This window comes from Grammomys surdaster, unplaced genomic scaffold (assembly GCF_004785775.1).
Source record: "Grammomys surdaster isolate TR1022 unplaced genomic scaffold, NIH_TR_1.0 170, whole genome shotgun sequence".
Taxonomy (NCBI): domain Eukaryota; kingdom Metazoa; phylum Chordata; class Mammalia; order Rodentia; family Muridae; genus Grammomys; species Grammomys surdaster.
In genome coordinates, this window is record NW_021604618.1 from 13827805 (window position 1) to 13844603 (window position 16799).

The 16799-nt window shown below is 37.2% G+C and overlaps 1 protein-coding gene across 1 annotated transcript in view; it reads left to right on the forward strand.

Annotated features, from left to right (window-relative positions):
• Nucleotides 1-16799, forward strand: part of Lgr4 (leucine rich repeat containing G protein-coupled receptor 4) — a 92989-nt gene that overhangs the window by 72207 nt on the left and 3983 nt on the right. The window contains exons 5-17 of the mRNA XM_028766890.1: nucleotides 2393-2608; nucleotides 3419-3490; nucleotides 5212-5280; nucleotides 6135-6206; nucleotides 6397-6468; nucleotides 6788-6856; nucleotides 8282-8353; nucleotides 9307-9372; nucleotides 10412-10483; nucleotides 12374-12445; nucleotides 12999-13124; nucleotides 14398-14513; nucleotides 14892-14975. Of these exons, the coding sequence (XP_028622723.1) occupies nucleotides 2393-2608; nucleotides 3419-3490; nucleotides 5212-5280; nucleotides 6135-6206; nucleotides 6397-6468; nucleotides 6788-6856; nucleotides 8282-8353; nucleotides 9307-9372; nucleotides 10412-10483; nucleotides 12374-12445; nucleotides 12999-13124; nucleotides 14398-14513; nucleotides 14892-14975 (1178 nt within the window). The remainder of the gene's footprint in view (nucleotides 1-2392; nucleotides 2609-3418; nucleotides 3491-5211; nucleotides 5281-6134; nucleotides 6207-6396; nucleotides 6469-6787; nucleotides 6857-8281; nucleotides 8354-9306; nucleotides 9373-10411; nucleotides 10484-12373; nucleotides 12446-12998; nucleotides 13125-14397; nucleotides 14514-14891; nucleotides 14976-16799) is intronic.

Genomic DNA, 16799 nt, shown 5'->3' on the forward strand with positions numbered 1-16799 from the left:
TTTCTTAGTTCAGATTCACTTGCTTGATAGCATATGACAATTCATGGGAATATGTGTCACTAGGAGTAAATTTACATATAAAAGGAAGAGTTAGCTTAGTGTGTGATCTTGTTGTATTTAATTAAATGCTTTACAAAGAAGACTTGATTTTGGTGGAGTATTGTTGGTTTACTTAGAAGTGCCTTTGGCATTATTAAATATACATACAAATTATCATCAATGATAAAAATAAACAACTTAAACTTTTAAACTATCTTGCCACTGAGAAACTAGGGGAGAATTTTAATATGTAATCGAAATACAATCCAAGTTCTTTTCTTGGCCTATGGGGCCTGTGTAATGTGGGCCTTGTTTAGAGTCACAGGTGTGCATCCCTGGACCCCTCCATGCCTTGTCTCCCCACGCTCTCATTGCTATGCCCTTCTGGGAACTATGTGGTCTTACTAAGTTTGTTTCCTTTGTCCTTGATATATGCCTAAAACACCTCCTGCTCAACTACTGCTTCTGCTGGCCCTTGCTAATTAATTTATTAGTCTCCAGATGAAAGATTCTGGTTTGAAAGATGCTTTTCTTGACCAGGTACATTTCAGATACCTCCTGCTGCCTCCATGCCCATCAGTTTTATCACCATCCCCACTGTTTACTTCACTGCACTGTTTAAGCACTTTGTTTTGCTGTATAATTTATTAGTCTGTTCATTGCCAATCCACAGAATGCCTCCTATCATTTCACCCTTTATGTCTTCCAAGATGGCCAGTTTGAATGTGGAATGAATTGCAGCTAGTCAAATCATCTACAACTGAAATTCAGTTACACTGAGTAGTTAATCTATTTGATTAATATTAATGTCTCTTCCCAAGAATGGGTTCCCAGAGGTTGTGACTCCTACCTATGTTTGAACACTTTCTTACCTGTTCATTAAAGTAGATCTGCTAAACAGCTCTGCGTCTAGTATACTGTCAGTCTATTATGTTGAAACAACTAGTCGCTCTGAATGAGTCAGTTCTAGAAAGCCCAAGGAGCATGAGTCAATGATGTTTATGGCTAGTGGAGTGGTAAGGTAGTCACTCAGTTTCCTAAGATCTCGTTTCTATGTTGTTGCTCTCAGAACAAAATGCCCATTAGACAGCCACAAAGATCCATAATCACTAGCCCTTGCTAATCTGCCCCAAGAAGGAAAAATTCAGTGGGCTGGGAGTGGGAGCACAGCAGTTTCCTGGAGTTGAAAGTTATAGGAATGGCTGAAGTTGGTGCAGAATTAAAAAATAACAACAACAAACCTCAGAAGTTTTTGAACTTTAAAAGTTGTCAGATGCTAATTCTTCTTTTTTTTTTTTTTTTGGTTTTTGGAGACAGGGTTTCTCTGTGTAGCACTCGCTGTCCTGGAACTCACTCTGTAGACCAGGCTGGCCTGGAACTCAGAAATCCGCCTGTCTCTGCCTCACAAGGGCTGGGATTAAAGGCATGTACCACCACTGCCTGGCTCAGATGCTAATTCTTAAAGAAAACAAAAAGTCATTCTGTGTTTTTATCAGTTTTTTCTCTTCCCTCATTTTCACAGAGAGGTCCAAGACTATGGGACAGGAATGCATGGATAGCCATCAGCAAGAGATTACGAGGAACGCTGGGATTTCCTGGCTCATACAGTTTCTCATCCTGCTAACACCAGGCTGTCTTTGTATTGAAAAGTGATTATACAATTATACTTGGTTGTGGCAACAGAAAGAAATAGTTAGGATTTAGTGTCCAGGTTTTCAGACAGAGACTTAAACATAAATAATCCTGTTAATCAGGTGCCCCCTAATTGCTGAATTTTCTGAAAAAGATGAAACTTTAAAGCCACAGTATCATTGACTGGAGGAGTTTAATCTTCCCACGAATAATCTGAATAAACCTTCTAGCTGATCTGCTAAGGTAGCTGTGAATCTACTGAAATGGGTTTGTTGCTATTTAAAAAATTGTAAATATACGCTTATGTTTCCTTTTGGTATCAAATCAAAGTAGCTGTTAAATTCAGTGTCAAATATCACCTGTACTGTAACAGTGGATCCTGTAATACTGCGTGCACACAGTGATTGCTAAGCCCACTTTCTGTATCTCGGGTAAGTGTATATTCTGAAGCATAAATTTCCAACTTGAGCTTTGTTTTCTTTTTTAAGTGTGTCTTTCCGCAGTGAAGTTAGCCAGGAAGGAACTATAATGTACTGGCCTTGGAAGAATTTTAGATTTGTTGTTGTTGTTCAGGACTTCTATTACCGTTAAATAAAGATAGACCTCCATGGGTCTGGCTAGTTTTATGGCTCCCTTCTGTTTGGAAGCTCTGGAGTTGTGTTCTTTGGTTTGACTCTGTCCTGTAGAACTCTTACTCACGGTGGATATTTCTGTTTCTCAGACGCTTAGATGCCAACCATATTACCTCAGTCCCAGAGGACAGTTTTGAAGGGCTTGTTCAGTTACGGCATCTGTGGCTGGACGACAACAGCTTGACGGAAGTGCCTGTGCGTCCCCTCAGCAACCTGCCAACCCTGCAGGCGCTGACCTTGGCTCTCAACAACATCTCAACCATTCCAGACTTTGCGTTCACCAACCTTTCAAGCCTAGTGGTTCTGTATGTGGTTAACCTTTTATTCCTATATATTTGTGTTTTGGGGGTAAAATGGGTTTCATGTGACAAATTACTATAAAAGTGGCCCCCATGGTCCTGCTTTTGGACAATTAGTATTTGGAGGAGGTGCCTTTGATAAGATCAAACATACTAATTTCTTAAATAATATCTAGTAGTAGATGTTGAGTTTTTAAAAAAACAAGTAAGCCACCCTTTTAAAATAATTGGGTCACTTACCAAATACCCTTTTTTATAACTTCTGTTTCTGTCCTAACAATGAGTATATTTATTCAATATTAGAACAAGGGAAACTGTTTTGAAATGTTCAGAGAAATAAGATGTTTCATATTTCTCCATGAATGTTTTGTATTTTTTCAACTTTTCTATTTAAAACGCTTTTGATTTTCTATGCCTTTCATTTTCCAAAAATTCATGAGACATAGTGCAGTCTCGTTTCCTTTAGAATCCATGTCCATCCTAAGTGATGTAAGCTCCATAAAGCTGCCTTCTCACTTCAGAGAACTCAACCAATGCTAGGCTTCATATGAAGGAGGAGCTACTCTACAGTTTTATTTCATAGGAACCAGAATCAAGTAATCTTCAATGTGTCACCATTTTCTGCATTATATTTCCCCTAATATTAGTATTCTGTGTTCAGCAAGTCTGTAACTGCCAAGCTTTCTGTAGCTGAATGCGGAAATACTTGGCTCTATCATTGCTTTCAGCCACATCAGTTTAGACACATTAAGCAGCTATAACATTTCCATTTGGTAGATGTGAATGTCAGTTTTGTGCTTTTTTTTTTCTCCATAGGCATCTTCATAACAATAAAATTAAAAGCCTCAGTCGAGACTGTTTTGATGGACTAGACAACCTGGAAACGCTGTAAGTACATTTATATTTTGTATAATCACATTGTGATTAGGACAGTGCAGTCTTAAACATAGTGAAGATAAAGGGAAGACATTGTTAAGTATAGCTCATTATTAGTTCACTTTAACAACTCAATTTTTACTCTCTAATAACCCACTTGTGAAAAATGATTTCAATTTATGATTCAAACTGATACTTAAGTATAAACTTTAAACCCTCCCTTTCCCCAAATATGTATTAAAGCATTCCATCTGCAAAGATTTATACCTTCCCCAATGGGTTAATTGTGTTAAATTTGTGACAGTTTGGGAACTTTGACATTTCTAAAAACTAGTTCTTTTGGCAATGGTTTTCTACTTATTGTTGGGTTTTCTCCATGAGTTCAGGAGCCTAGCTACTTGTTTAAATCGGGTGGGAACAGCATGTCTGCTTTTATATGCTCAAATGCAACATCTTAACGTTTTAAGATTTTACATGATGCTGTTTCCACTGGCTGAAAAAGGACTTCTGGCTCTTTGGACATGATGCTTACCATTGTGATACAGTAAATGGATTAGGAGAATGTCTCCTTTGGATGGCTGAGACCTAATTGGAAATATTTAGGATCTGTAGTATTTTGGTAAACTGAATTTTCGTATGGAAGAGAAGTTTATGACTTAATGGTCTATATATGAAAACACAGATATGTCCTTAAAGCATTAATTAAAATGTATAGTCCTTAATAGTCATGGTTAATATAATATTAAGTTGAATTTTAGTTTGATATCTTAATACATTAATGTAATTTACTTGCTTATGTGCTAGGGGAAAATAATATAATGTATGATATACATCAATGTGAACTAATTAAATGTGGCTAAATGTGAACTATTAAGAAGATTTCAGGTTTTATAGGACCTTAATCCACCTGTCAAAACAACACAAGTGGATATTTGAAAGTTAAAATTTGAGGAAGACAGTTCTAAACTCAGGTCTCCTGCTAGTTGTAAATTTTATGAAGCAGTAAATAAAAGCTAGTACATGTAAAGCAATCCAGATGATATTCAAATTAAGTTTCTTCTTCCCAGTTAGTTTTTATTTGCCACTTTCCCTTCTGTGAAGAAAAAGAAAACAATGAATTTCAAAGGAGCTGGGCTTTTAATTTCCTTTCTCTATTTCTAAAATCAGCCATAATAACCGTATGCCATTGTGTTCTTTATGTTAAGAAAATGTAGACACTCTTAGAACTAGACTTGCATTGATAGGGACCACTATGACTTCACCTCTCCCTAATGAATATAATGTGTTGTCAATAACTCATGAGTTAGATGAAGACAACTCTGGCCCTTCTCCTTTCAGCCTCTTATACCAGGATAGCAGGGAGCTGCTTCCTACTCCATGGGAAGGCTCTGTTTCATACTCTAGCCACCAAACATGGGTATTTAAAAATTCTACTTGATAGTAAATTTTCCAAGAAATTATACAAGATTCATGTGTTTAGTCTTTCAGTGGCATATGATCTGAGAGTTCTACAAGCTTGTAAATGTATTAATCTAAAAACATAAAGAGTAACTTTTCCTATGTAATGTTCTCTAAAAATCTGTAAATAAGGATTTTGAGTGACAATATAGTTGGGAGAAAGATACTGCCAACTATAGGTTGTGATCTTTAAACATGTACTTATACCTGGATTTCTTATGAATTATGATTTCTATTATTCATTATGCTTAGTTTCTCTGATTTTTTTCCCCTAGGGACTTGAATTATAATAACTTGGATGAATTTCCTCAGGCTATTAAAGCCCTTCCCAGCCTTAAAGAGCTGTGAGTATTGTTTTTTTTCTCTTTATGCTCTGCATCCTGGAACTCACCATTAAATACTCTAGTAATTAGATCTTGGAGCATCTTCTTCTCATCACCTTATACCTATAACACACACACACACACACACACACACACAGAGTCAGTCCACAGATCATAATGTATTAACCAGCACAAATGGTTGAGAGCATAGATTATTGTACAGGGTCAGATGCTACTGCAAATAAAAGGCACGAAGTACGCCTTCTTAAGGAGCTTACAGTTTTAGCTTCACTAGAAAGGCATAGCATGAATATAGGCAGATAACTGTTGCCATTTATATGTCAGGTATGAATAAATAAGACAATCATCTCACAAAAAGATCTCCCAGAAGCCTGGGACCATTGGGAGATGCATCAGCAAAAGAAAGTAATGTTACTCGACCTAAAGGGTGGGAAATGTAAATATGTGAAGGGGATGACAGAGCCTCTGGAACCTGGGTTTGTCTGGAGTCGAGCTATGAATGTATATATGGTACAACAGAGATTGTGTTATGAGTTGAAAGCTCATTGTAGAGGTAAAATACAGGCATCTATGATAGAGATTCGAGGCTTATTTCAACATAGACTTTCATGTTATCTTTGATGATGGAGCTATGAGGGACAAATAATATACTAGGCCAAGGAAAACGAGTGAAGTAAAATCCTGTACAAGATGACATGGAATTCAAAATTCAGGTTTCTCAGTTTTAGTGATATTTTATGTTATCATTAGCAGTTCTGTAATGTAGTAGTTCAGTTTTATGTAATGCTGAACAACAGGGGACATTCTTCTGGTTTTAACTTGTTTCAAAGTGTTTTCCTCCTATTTTTTTCTAGGGGATTTCACAGTAATTCTATTTCTGTTATCCCTGATGGAGCATTTGATGGAAATCCGCTGTTAAGAACTATGTAAGTATTTTTTAAAGTTCCTTTGGATATATAATCACGTGCAGTTATGTCTACAAATGCCAGACATCTGCATCAAAAGTTAAAAAAAAAAGCCTGTGGATGTTTAATGTATGGACACTGGGAACATGAATTTAATCTCAGAGTGTTCGTAAGCATATGAAAGCATTGCTTGTTTTGGATATTTTCACAGCCATTTGTATGATAATCCTCTATCTTTTGTGGGGAACTCGGCGTTTCACAACCTATCTGATCTGCATTCCTTGTAAGTATTATGCAAGTTCAAAAATATACCTGAATGTTTATGCAGCTTGTTAAATCAGAAACATGAATTAATATTATTGTAGCTTTAAGAAAACAAGTATCTTTTCCTTGCCGTTTATGTGACATTTCAAAGGATAACTCTTAACAATTTACAATGATTCTTATTTATGTGAGTACTTGACCAAAGCATCACATTTTTAAGAACATTCAAAAGATGAAACCAGTAATATTTGGTTATAATGTTATAATTTAAAATAGAAATGAAAATATCATGTAAGAAAAAGTTTGTTTTAAATTAATTTTTTCCCCCAATTTCTTAGAGTCATTCGTGGTGCAAGCCTGGTGCAGTGGTTCCCCAATCTGACCGGAACTGTCCATCTGGAGAGTCTGTATGTGTGATACTTTAACAAAGGGTCATGTAAAGACAATATTGCAGTCCAGTGTGCTAGCTGAGTGCCAGTGCTTTTTAATGATGGATTTATGGCCATTTTTAAACATCCTTTTGTAACTATCAGACTTGAAGATGAGTGTGTTAGGCTTGAGGTCATTTAGCTCACACAGAGTGCAACTTCCAGTGTAGACAGGTCTGAAAAGGTTACTGAGAATAGAAGGTAGTAAAACTACATGGCTAGTTAGAAGCAGAACTTCAGATATTCAAAAGCAGCACCAAAGGATCTAGATAATCAAAAAGCCTTCATGGAAGAGATGCAGTATTTCAAAATTGTATAATGTCAAGTTTCTCAGGATTGAGATTTTCACTTAGAAAGGCAAGATTTAATAAGACTAGGAATACCAAAAATATATCAAGAATCCCATGTTTATAACAGAATGGGAATGTGAGATGAAGATATTTGGAAAATTATTTGAGACAAGATTTTAAAATGATCAACTCTTTAACCCTTGCACATTTGGCTATAGGAAAGATTCCTAGTGAGTGGTCTATGAGATCTGAGATCTTTTTTCAGCCCTTTAAATAGCCAGCTTGGGCCTAGAGTAGGCCAGGGCCGTATGTTAATGGCTTAATATGATGTGCTTAATATAGTGTGCTATGTATGTAAGATTTTCATGTATGCTAAAAAGAAGAGAAGTTGGTAAAAACTGAGAACAGAGTTCCAATTAAGGTAGTTTGTGCAGGTTGAGAATATTGGTCCAGTTAGTGTGAGGAGATTACAGTAAAGAGATCAAGATGTAGAACTGAGGTCATGGTCAACATGCACCATGGGACTACATACACCAACCAGTTAACTGTGCTCAAGGCATTCAGCCCATTTTGGAGTTCCTCTGGGACAGAGGGCCTGATAAGATCCTTTACTGCTTTTTGAAATCTTGAAATATTTTACCCTTGATCTGCATGGCAGAAAAAAGGAGAGAAAGTGTCAGATACTAGCCACATTAGAAGAAAAAACTGGAAGTGGTGATTGACTCCAAATGAGAAAAGAAGCAGGAAGAATGGAGTGTTTCTTAATGCTGAACTGACTCAGAAAGAAAAGTAGAAACAATTTGCATTAGGCTTCTGGTTTTAAATGTGTTGTATTCGAGAAAAGGTAACAACTTATAGGAAATCAAGCCGTCCCCTGGACAGTGCTATCACCTTGTGCCACAGCTCTTTTTCATTACTGTGAAGATGAAGTTTTGAGAGTTAGTTCACCCTCCCATGAGCCTACCTTTAGTTGGTAGATAGGCAGGGGTGGGGAGTACAGAGGCACATGTCCACTAATGTGCAGCCAGTCATTCATTTATGGTATATGAAAAGAATGTTTCCTTTACTATCCCAACTTGAACTGTCTTAGATGAACAATTTTTTTTTTCCACAGAACCTTGACAGGGACAAAAATAAGCAGCATACCTGATGATCTGTGCCAAAACCAAAAGATGCTGAGGACTCTGTAAGTTGGGTTATTCTCTCCTTTCTTTTGTGCACTTTACAGAGGCTCTGATATTCTGAATGAACTGTGTTCATAAGGTGGTTTGAGGTTCGGTTATTTGTTTCTTTCATGTAAATAAAGAAATTACTACTTTAGGGGGTAGGGAATATCTGAATTTGGCTTTAGGATTGTGCATTATGGGTTAATCATTTTGTTACATTATTTGGTGTAGAATAAACCAAGAGACTAGTTAGTTTTTAATCTGGTTTCCACTTGGGCACCATCCCCTCCGCCCACCCCCATTTTCTGTATCATTCATAAGCAAGCAGATCCTGAAGGTTTACTTTCCTGAATCAACAATGATCTTACTTGCAGCTTTCTAAAATTTGTAACCTGACTTAGAAATTAAATGTGAAGGTATAGACCTCTCACCAGAACAATTAGATACTGATATGTTAAATGCTTAAAGGAGCTAGTAACAAAATAAATGACAGATTAACTGAATAATTATATATTATAGTGGATTTTCTAACATAAACATGGTAACTGTGATTGAGGGAAAAGCCCAGTGACATCCATAATTTGATATAAAAGACCTAAAAGATGTACCAAAGTATTTTAACTAAAGAACAACATAATATGTTACATAAAATGTATTGGAAAAAATAAGTTTTTTAAAAATCTGTAACTTTACTAGTCAACACAGATTTCATGCACATCTTGTTATAGTTTATATGTTGCAGAACTTAATATATTTTAGCATATTATATATGGTCTACACTCAATACTGTGTACTTTAACTTAATAAATCTCAGTTCTGTGGTGGAGTCCTACAGCATTAGGGAAACTAAAACTTGCTTTTCTTGCTTAGCTATTCTCTAGGGAAGACCTTAGTGTTGCTTTCAGTGCTTCTAGGCACAGCACTTTTAATATAGTATTTGAATAATGAGATTAAGTTGTTCTGTTGTTTTTAGGGACTTATCTTATAACAATATAAGAGACCTTCCAAGTTTTAATGGTTGTCGTGCATTGGAAGAAATGTAAGTTGGCCTTTGACTTACTCTGTATTTTCAATACTGTTAGTTCATTGATCATTTCCAATAATGAGCTGTTACAAGAAATCAGACGTTTATATAGTCAAATGTTTCTGTAAATAAAATGTCCTGTATCTGATGTATTAGTTCAGTGAGCAGTTCTTTCATGATTGGTAACAATGTGAAGTTTTTCTATTATCTGTGAAATGTGGCTTAAGATGAATTTAATCCAATCTTTATGTTTTGTTATGGAACTGTTTTAATGTGGTTTTAGATTTTTTTTTCCTGGTTAATTAGCTCTGTAATGTCAATAATTAGAGGGTATGTTCTTAGACATAGAACTAATTCTGCTATCTCTAACAATTTTGATTTGCTACTTACAAGGTATATTAGGCTTCTATCTATTAGACATTCATTCTATCAGGTGCTGTAAAGGTAGTTATATCAGAAAACATAAAAATGTATTCTGGCTATTGAGAGAAACAGATCTGAGTACTAGAATTCCATATGACAGAGAACCAGGGCAGCTCAAGTGGAACCTGGTCCGGATATGAGAGGAGATATTAATACTTTTCTATTTTCTCTTCTCCTCTCTTTTTTTCACTTTCTCTTTCCCACTTCTCCTCTCCCCTTCCCTCTTCCCCTCCACCTTCCCCTCTCCCCTCCCCTCCTCTCCTTTCCTCCTCTTCCTCCTATGATCTTCCCTTTCCTCCCTATGCTACATTTTATGTCTGGTTTTAAAGCTTCCCTCACTATGTCATTTTTCTTCTGTCACTTCTGAGTAAGACTGGTGGGAATTTAGATAGGGTACCAGTTGACTCCCAGTACAACTTCAGACTGAGTATCAGCTAGTTTAACCTTTTAATTTTATAGATATATTACAGTTTTTACTTTCAACAAGATCTGTTACATATAAATATGTAAAATTAGAAAAATCCAGAATATTATTTTTCAAAATATAATTTTTCCTTCTTTTTCTCCAAAAAAGTATTTATTAATTTCTCTCTAACCTCCCTCTATTCTCACATCTTTTTTTTTCTTTAAGTTCACTGCAGCGTAATCAAATCTACCTAATAAAGGAAAATACTTTTCAAGGCCTAACATCCCTAAGGATTCTGTAAGTTTGTTTGTGACTATTAAAGACAAAAGATTTGTTAAGCTCTAAATTTACATAACACGATTATCTTAGGTTTCCTCTTGCTATGATAAAATACCCTGACAAAAGCAACTTAAGGGAGAAAGGGTTGGATTGGCTCACAGTTCCAGGTTATGGTTACTGCAGGAATGTCAGGGTGGCAGGGACTGAAAGAGGCTGGTTGCATTCCTTCCACAGTCCAGGGTAGACAGATGTTAATGAATGCCAAAAGGCTAGCCTTCTCCACTTGATACAGTCCAGGATCCTCTAACTAGGAAATGGTGCCATCCACAATGGATGGGTCTTTACACCTCAGTCAATGTAACCAAGGGAATCCCCTATGAATAGACCCACAAGCTGACCTGATCTAAACAATCCCTCATTGAGACTCCCTTCTGAAGTGATTCCATATTGTGTCAAGTTGATAATTAAAATTGTCACAACAATTTTCGTGTTACTAGCAATACATTAAAAATGATTGACATTTTATAAACATTGTTTAGCCTTTACCTTGTGATACTTCATAAAGAATCTACTTTTGGTATGTCATAGTTCATTGATGATATTGGTCCTCAGCCAATGACATGATTAGCATTTTAAAGAAGGAACTTAGTTGATTTCAAGTTACAACGAGGTTTGGTGCTTCATTAGAGCAAGGGTAGGCTGACCTGAGCCATATGCTGACTGCAGCCTGCCTCCAATAGTTATGAACATTGTGGGAACACAGCCAGGCCTCATGTTGAAATGTTGATTTAAGCTGTGTTTCTCATGCTGTGGTACAATTGATCAGTAGCAGAAGAAGCCATGTGATCCAGAAGGTGAAAAGATCTACTCTTTGGCATTCTACAAAGAAAAGTTTGCTGGCCCTGCTCTAGAGTACCTGTTTTATCAAATAGACTTCATTTGAAGCAGGTGTACCCATTTAAAACACTTATATTTGAATGCATATTTGTACCTGGTAGTCTACTAAGCCTGGGAACATGGAAATGACTAAGTGCAGAAAATATAGTGCACACAATTTTTAAGTGTAAAAAAATGTTTGAAAAATTGACACAGGAGAAATTACATCGGTTGAATCGGCTTTTCTAGTGGGTCTTCTTAATAAAACAGGCTGGAGTTTTGGCTTCGTGTATCTGTCATAAGGCTCCAAGTTCATTCTTCAGGGGAGGGGCCAGTTCCTATCTACGACCAGTTTAGAGCACTGATAAATGACAACTAAAAGCTGGTCATTTCTTGAGTTTGTGTTATGAATTTACCCAGTCTTTTAATTAACATTAAGTACCAGTTTAAATCTGACACTATTTCTCTGGTTTATGAATGCTATGGTATCAGAATTTGTCAAAGTGTGTTCTGTAAAGTAGGGCTAGCTCTAACATTGATAGGAGTTTTATTTCCTGCTGTGGGGAAGAGTGATACTGGAGGCCCTTTGGAATGTTCTTGTTTGCGTATTGATTGTCTTCTCTTGGGGCTTTAAAACTAAGCTTTGAAAAGGCAAACAATATGAAGCTGCACCCCAATCCCTTTTTCTTTTTAAAACTTGTCAGGACAGGTTTTTTTCCTGCCCTGGTTAATAGTATCAAAGGCGATAACATATCATGCCCATTTTGGAACTGGTACCAGAAGATAAAGTAGAGAAAATTCACAACTGGTTTGAAAGAGATGCCAGCTACAATTACTGCTACAGGGAACATATTCTAAGAAGACTGTTGTAAAAGACAGGCAGTGACTGTAAACATTTGAAAAATGTTGTTAGGCAAGATGGAAGGTCTTGGTTAAGGGATATTGTGTTACTTCCTGGGATTATAAGTTGTAGTCTGACTGGAGTTTTGAGTGTTTTGTGAAATAAGAAACATGTTGCTTTTGTGTTTGTAGAGATCTGAGTAGAAACCTGATCCGTGAAATTCACAGTGGAGCTTTTGCGAAGCTTGGGACAATCACTAACCTGTAAGTAAATGGATGGCAGTGGGCAGTAGTATCCGGAAAGTAGTAAACGGTCTACAAAACCTGTAGTCAGGTCAAAATATTTATTTAGTTCTTTCCTTGGATAAACACTAGGCTATGATGATATAATAATAGCTTCTCAGTTGTCAAGACATGTGTTAGATCTATCTTTTTAACATATCTAAGCTTCATTTTACTTATCTAAAATATACCTAATATTTTCTAATATTATACACATATTAGATAAACTTATATAATCATAAATATCTAATATTTATGATGCTACTACAGATTTTCCTTTTTATATCTTATATTTATTGAGTGTGTGTATGTGTACGCATGCATATTTTGCATGTGCCACAGTGTTTATGTTGAGGTTAAAAGACATCTTTGGGAGTGGGTTCTCTATTTCTACTGTGTGGTTTCTGGGACTAAACACAGATTTTCAGGTTTCAAAGTGCCTTTACCAGCTGAGTCATCCTGGTATCCTGATAAAGATATTTGCATGTGATTTGTATCTTAAGAGAGTTTACTTGAAGTGTCTTTCACATTTTAGGGATGTAAGTTTCAATGAATTAACTTCATTTCCTACGGAAGGCCTGAATGGGCTCAATCAACTAAAACTTGTGGGTAACTCCAAGCTGAAAGACGCCTTGGCAGCCAGAGACTTTGCTAATCTCAGGTGTGTTTTTGCCTACTCTTCCTTTCTGTTAGTTATGGTAGGCTCCAACCTATGGTTTTCTTCCCATGTGGTTTCCAGATTTTTCTTGTAGGTTGTAGGTTAGGAGTATTTTCTATCTCTACCTTTACAAATTAGATCAAAATAGAACATGAGCCCTATCCCATAGATGTCAAGGGGATGAATTAAGCTCTGGACATTCTCAGAAAGATGTTTGTCAGAATTTTTTTAATGGACTTGTCATTAGCAACAGATACTGGATATGTCCTAAGTGTGAACTGACAGGAAGTTGGCACATGTCCAAGAGACTGCAGATTTGTAGAGTTTCATCAAATGCAGCAGATAAAGGGCTTGAGCATATTCTTGTACAAACAGAGGATACATCTGTTTCGGTAAATAGTTAAAACGGCTGCCAGTCAAGCCAACTATCTAAGTTGCAGTGGCTCTGCCTAGCTCAGCCGCCATGTTTCTTGGCCAGAGAGCACATGTGTGCCACAGCTAGGAACAGCCAGCCAGAAACACTATCCCTGCCACCCACGAGATGCCAGCGTGGGAGATGGCTCTGCCAATCTTCTACTCTGTCTCTGCAAGGCTGGGCAATGCCCAGTCCATCCCGCCATTCATGTGGGCCCAGTAGGAAAATGAGACTCTAATGCTTAAATTATCTAAAAGCTTATATATTTGGTAATGATCAGTAACAAGATGCCCATACAATCAGAAGTGTAACCCAATACCCAACCTAGATATACCAAACTACCTTTGACTGCTACACACACGTGAACATCTGCCTCCATGTTCCTCTCTCTCTCTCTCTCGTTCCTCTCTCCTAGCTCCTCCTCTTCCTTCTCTTCCTCATTTCTCCTCCTCCTCCTCTCCTTACTCTTCCCCCTTAGCTCCTCCTACATATATCCACTTTGTTTATATGAGCAAAGCAAAGCTGACTAATGATGTAGAGCTACAGATGACCTTAGGTATTGATTTTAAATAAACTATCCATTTCCTATGATACTGTGTTTAGTTCAGACATGTATAAAAGGATCACTGAGATATTTACTTTAAATTGAAGCATGGTTATGCAATTTTAACATGTCTTAACATGCCTTGATTGGCATTAGTTATTAAGAAACAACTCATAAAAGGGGGAAACTTAAGCTGTGTTCATGAGGTTTATCAGAACTCTGAGGAAACTGGTGGGGAGGATACACAGGTGACTTCTGCAAGACCAAGTCCTGTCTGCGGATCTGGTACTCAGTGTGTTTTACAATTCTTTTCCCAGGTCTCTATCTGTACCATATGCTTATCAGTGTTGTGCATTTTGGGGATGTGACTCTTATGCAAATTTAAACACAGAAGATAACAGCCCCCAAGACCACAGTGTGACAAAAGAGAAAGGTAAATGTGTCTATTCTAATAGAGAACTACCTAAAGCATCAATCAACCTGTCTGTGTTATAATCAGTTGGAAAAGGTTCAGTACAAATCTGTGAGGAAAGTAACATTTACCATGTTACCTGCATGAAAAAAAACCAATATTTCATACATTATTTGACAATTTCTTACATGTATAAAATTTATCTTGTTCATATGCAACCCTAACACCCTCCCCATTACCCCTGGCCTCTTCCCTCAATACTTTTTACCATCATGTTTAATGTTATCAAGCCTCAAATAAGCTGATCTTGCACTAGTAACATAGAAGACATAATGTAGGGAAATTTGTTCTTTTGAACTGTGTACCATTTAAATTCGATGTGCTTTATTTTATATTTAGGTGCTACAGATGCAGCAAATGTCACCAGCACTGCTGAAAATGAAGAACATAGCCAAATAATTATCCACTGTACACCTTCAACAGGTAGTGCCCAATCTATATGGTTATACTTTCTCACCTTAAGTAATGTTGGGTAAATAGACCTAAAATGTCCTGGGATGGATGTGGTTTCTGCAATAGGGGAGGGATTAGATGACTCAAAAGAGCCAATTTTTTTGAACTTAGCCTACTGTTCTTGTAAAAACCAGTTCTGTTCATCACTGTGGGTTCAGCAGGGATGTGCTCATGTGTGTGTGCAACCTATATGTGTGTGTGGAGGCCAGAGGTCAAGGTCAGATGTCTTTCATTTGCTCTCCTCACATTTTTTTTTTCTGTTTTTGTTGTTTTTCGAGACAGGGTTTCTCTGTGTAGCCCTGGCTGTCCTGGAACTCACTCTGTAGACCAGGCTGGCCTGGAACTCAGAAATCGCCTGCCTCTGCCTCCCAAGTGCTGGGATTAAAGGCGTGCACCACCACTGCCTCGCTTCCTCACATTTTTTGAGTCAGGGTCTCTTACTAAACTTGGGATGCATTGATTTGGCTAGACCATCTGGCCAGTGAACTGTGAGGATCCACCTGTCTACCCCCATTTCCTCCAGTGCTGGAGTAACAGACCATGGCTTTATGCCAGGCTTTTTATGAGGTTGTTGGTGACCCAAACTCTGGTCCACATTCTTGTGCAGCAGGCACTTGACCAGCTGGACTATCTCCCTAGCTCCTAAATTTTCACCTTTTTTTTTTAAAATCTTATTCATTCTGAGAAAGTTATTAAACTGATGTCACATATTTGGTGATTATAATGGCATATTCTTCCTAATCTACCAAAAACGATGGATTTCTCCCGAGCTGAACTACAGAAACACATACTGATGGATAAACTAAGACAGAAACAGTCTGGCATAGAATCCATCCTTCTGTAAAATTAAATGCCTTCTGCAGGAAGTTATAGGCTTCCAAATACAGTCTAATTGTTAGGAAAGTGGCTCCACCCATATGAGAAACAGTTCCTAAAGGATGTTGTTCTTACCAGACCTTTCTTCTGCTTTGTGTTGTTTCTTTGTGTGTGTGTGTGTAGATGGTGTGGAGGGGGGAGGGGAGATGTTGTTTGTTTTCTTTGAGACAGGCTTTAACTATATATCTTTGGTTTGCCTGGAACTCTCTATGTAGACCAGACTGGCCTCCAGCTCAGGAATCATCTGCCTCTGCCTCCAGAGTGCTGGGATTAAAGATGTATGTTATCTTCCCAGCTCTGCTCTTCTTTTAAAGAGGCCTGAGTTCTGGCTCAGAACTAAAGGCAATAAAGTGCTTTCTAGTAGAACTTCCCAAGGGTAGTACAAAACAATTTCAAAAGTTTATGCCATGTGGAAATCAGAAACTATAGAGTTGACTTATATGACTTAAGATGGAGCTGGTGAAATGTCTCAAGGGGCAAGGGCATTTACTGCCAAGCCTGATGTCCTGAGTTCTGTCTCCAGGACATACATGGTGGAAGGAGAGAATCAAGTCTGACATTTGTCCTCAGACCTCTACACATGCATGCATACCCTCTAACTGCAAAATAAATAAATAAAACCTATAAAAATTAGATACTTTATTGAATATATAAATTTTCATGACTTCTGAGGAAAATAAAATATGCCTTTAATCAGCTACAATACATACTTTTTCTTCTGCTTCATTGCCAAATTTTTATTTTAAATTTTTAAACAAAATACTTGTTATTTGTGATATATCTAGCATGTGAAAATTAATAAGACAAATAGTTCAGCCAGAAAAATGGCTTATACCTTTAATCCCAGCTTTTGGGAAGCAGAAGCAGGGTGCAGGGTGATCTCTGTGAGTTCAAGTTTAGCTTGATCTACGCAGCAAA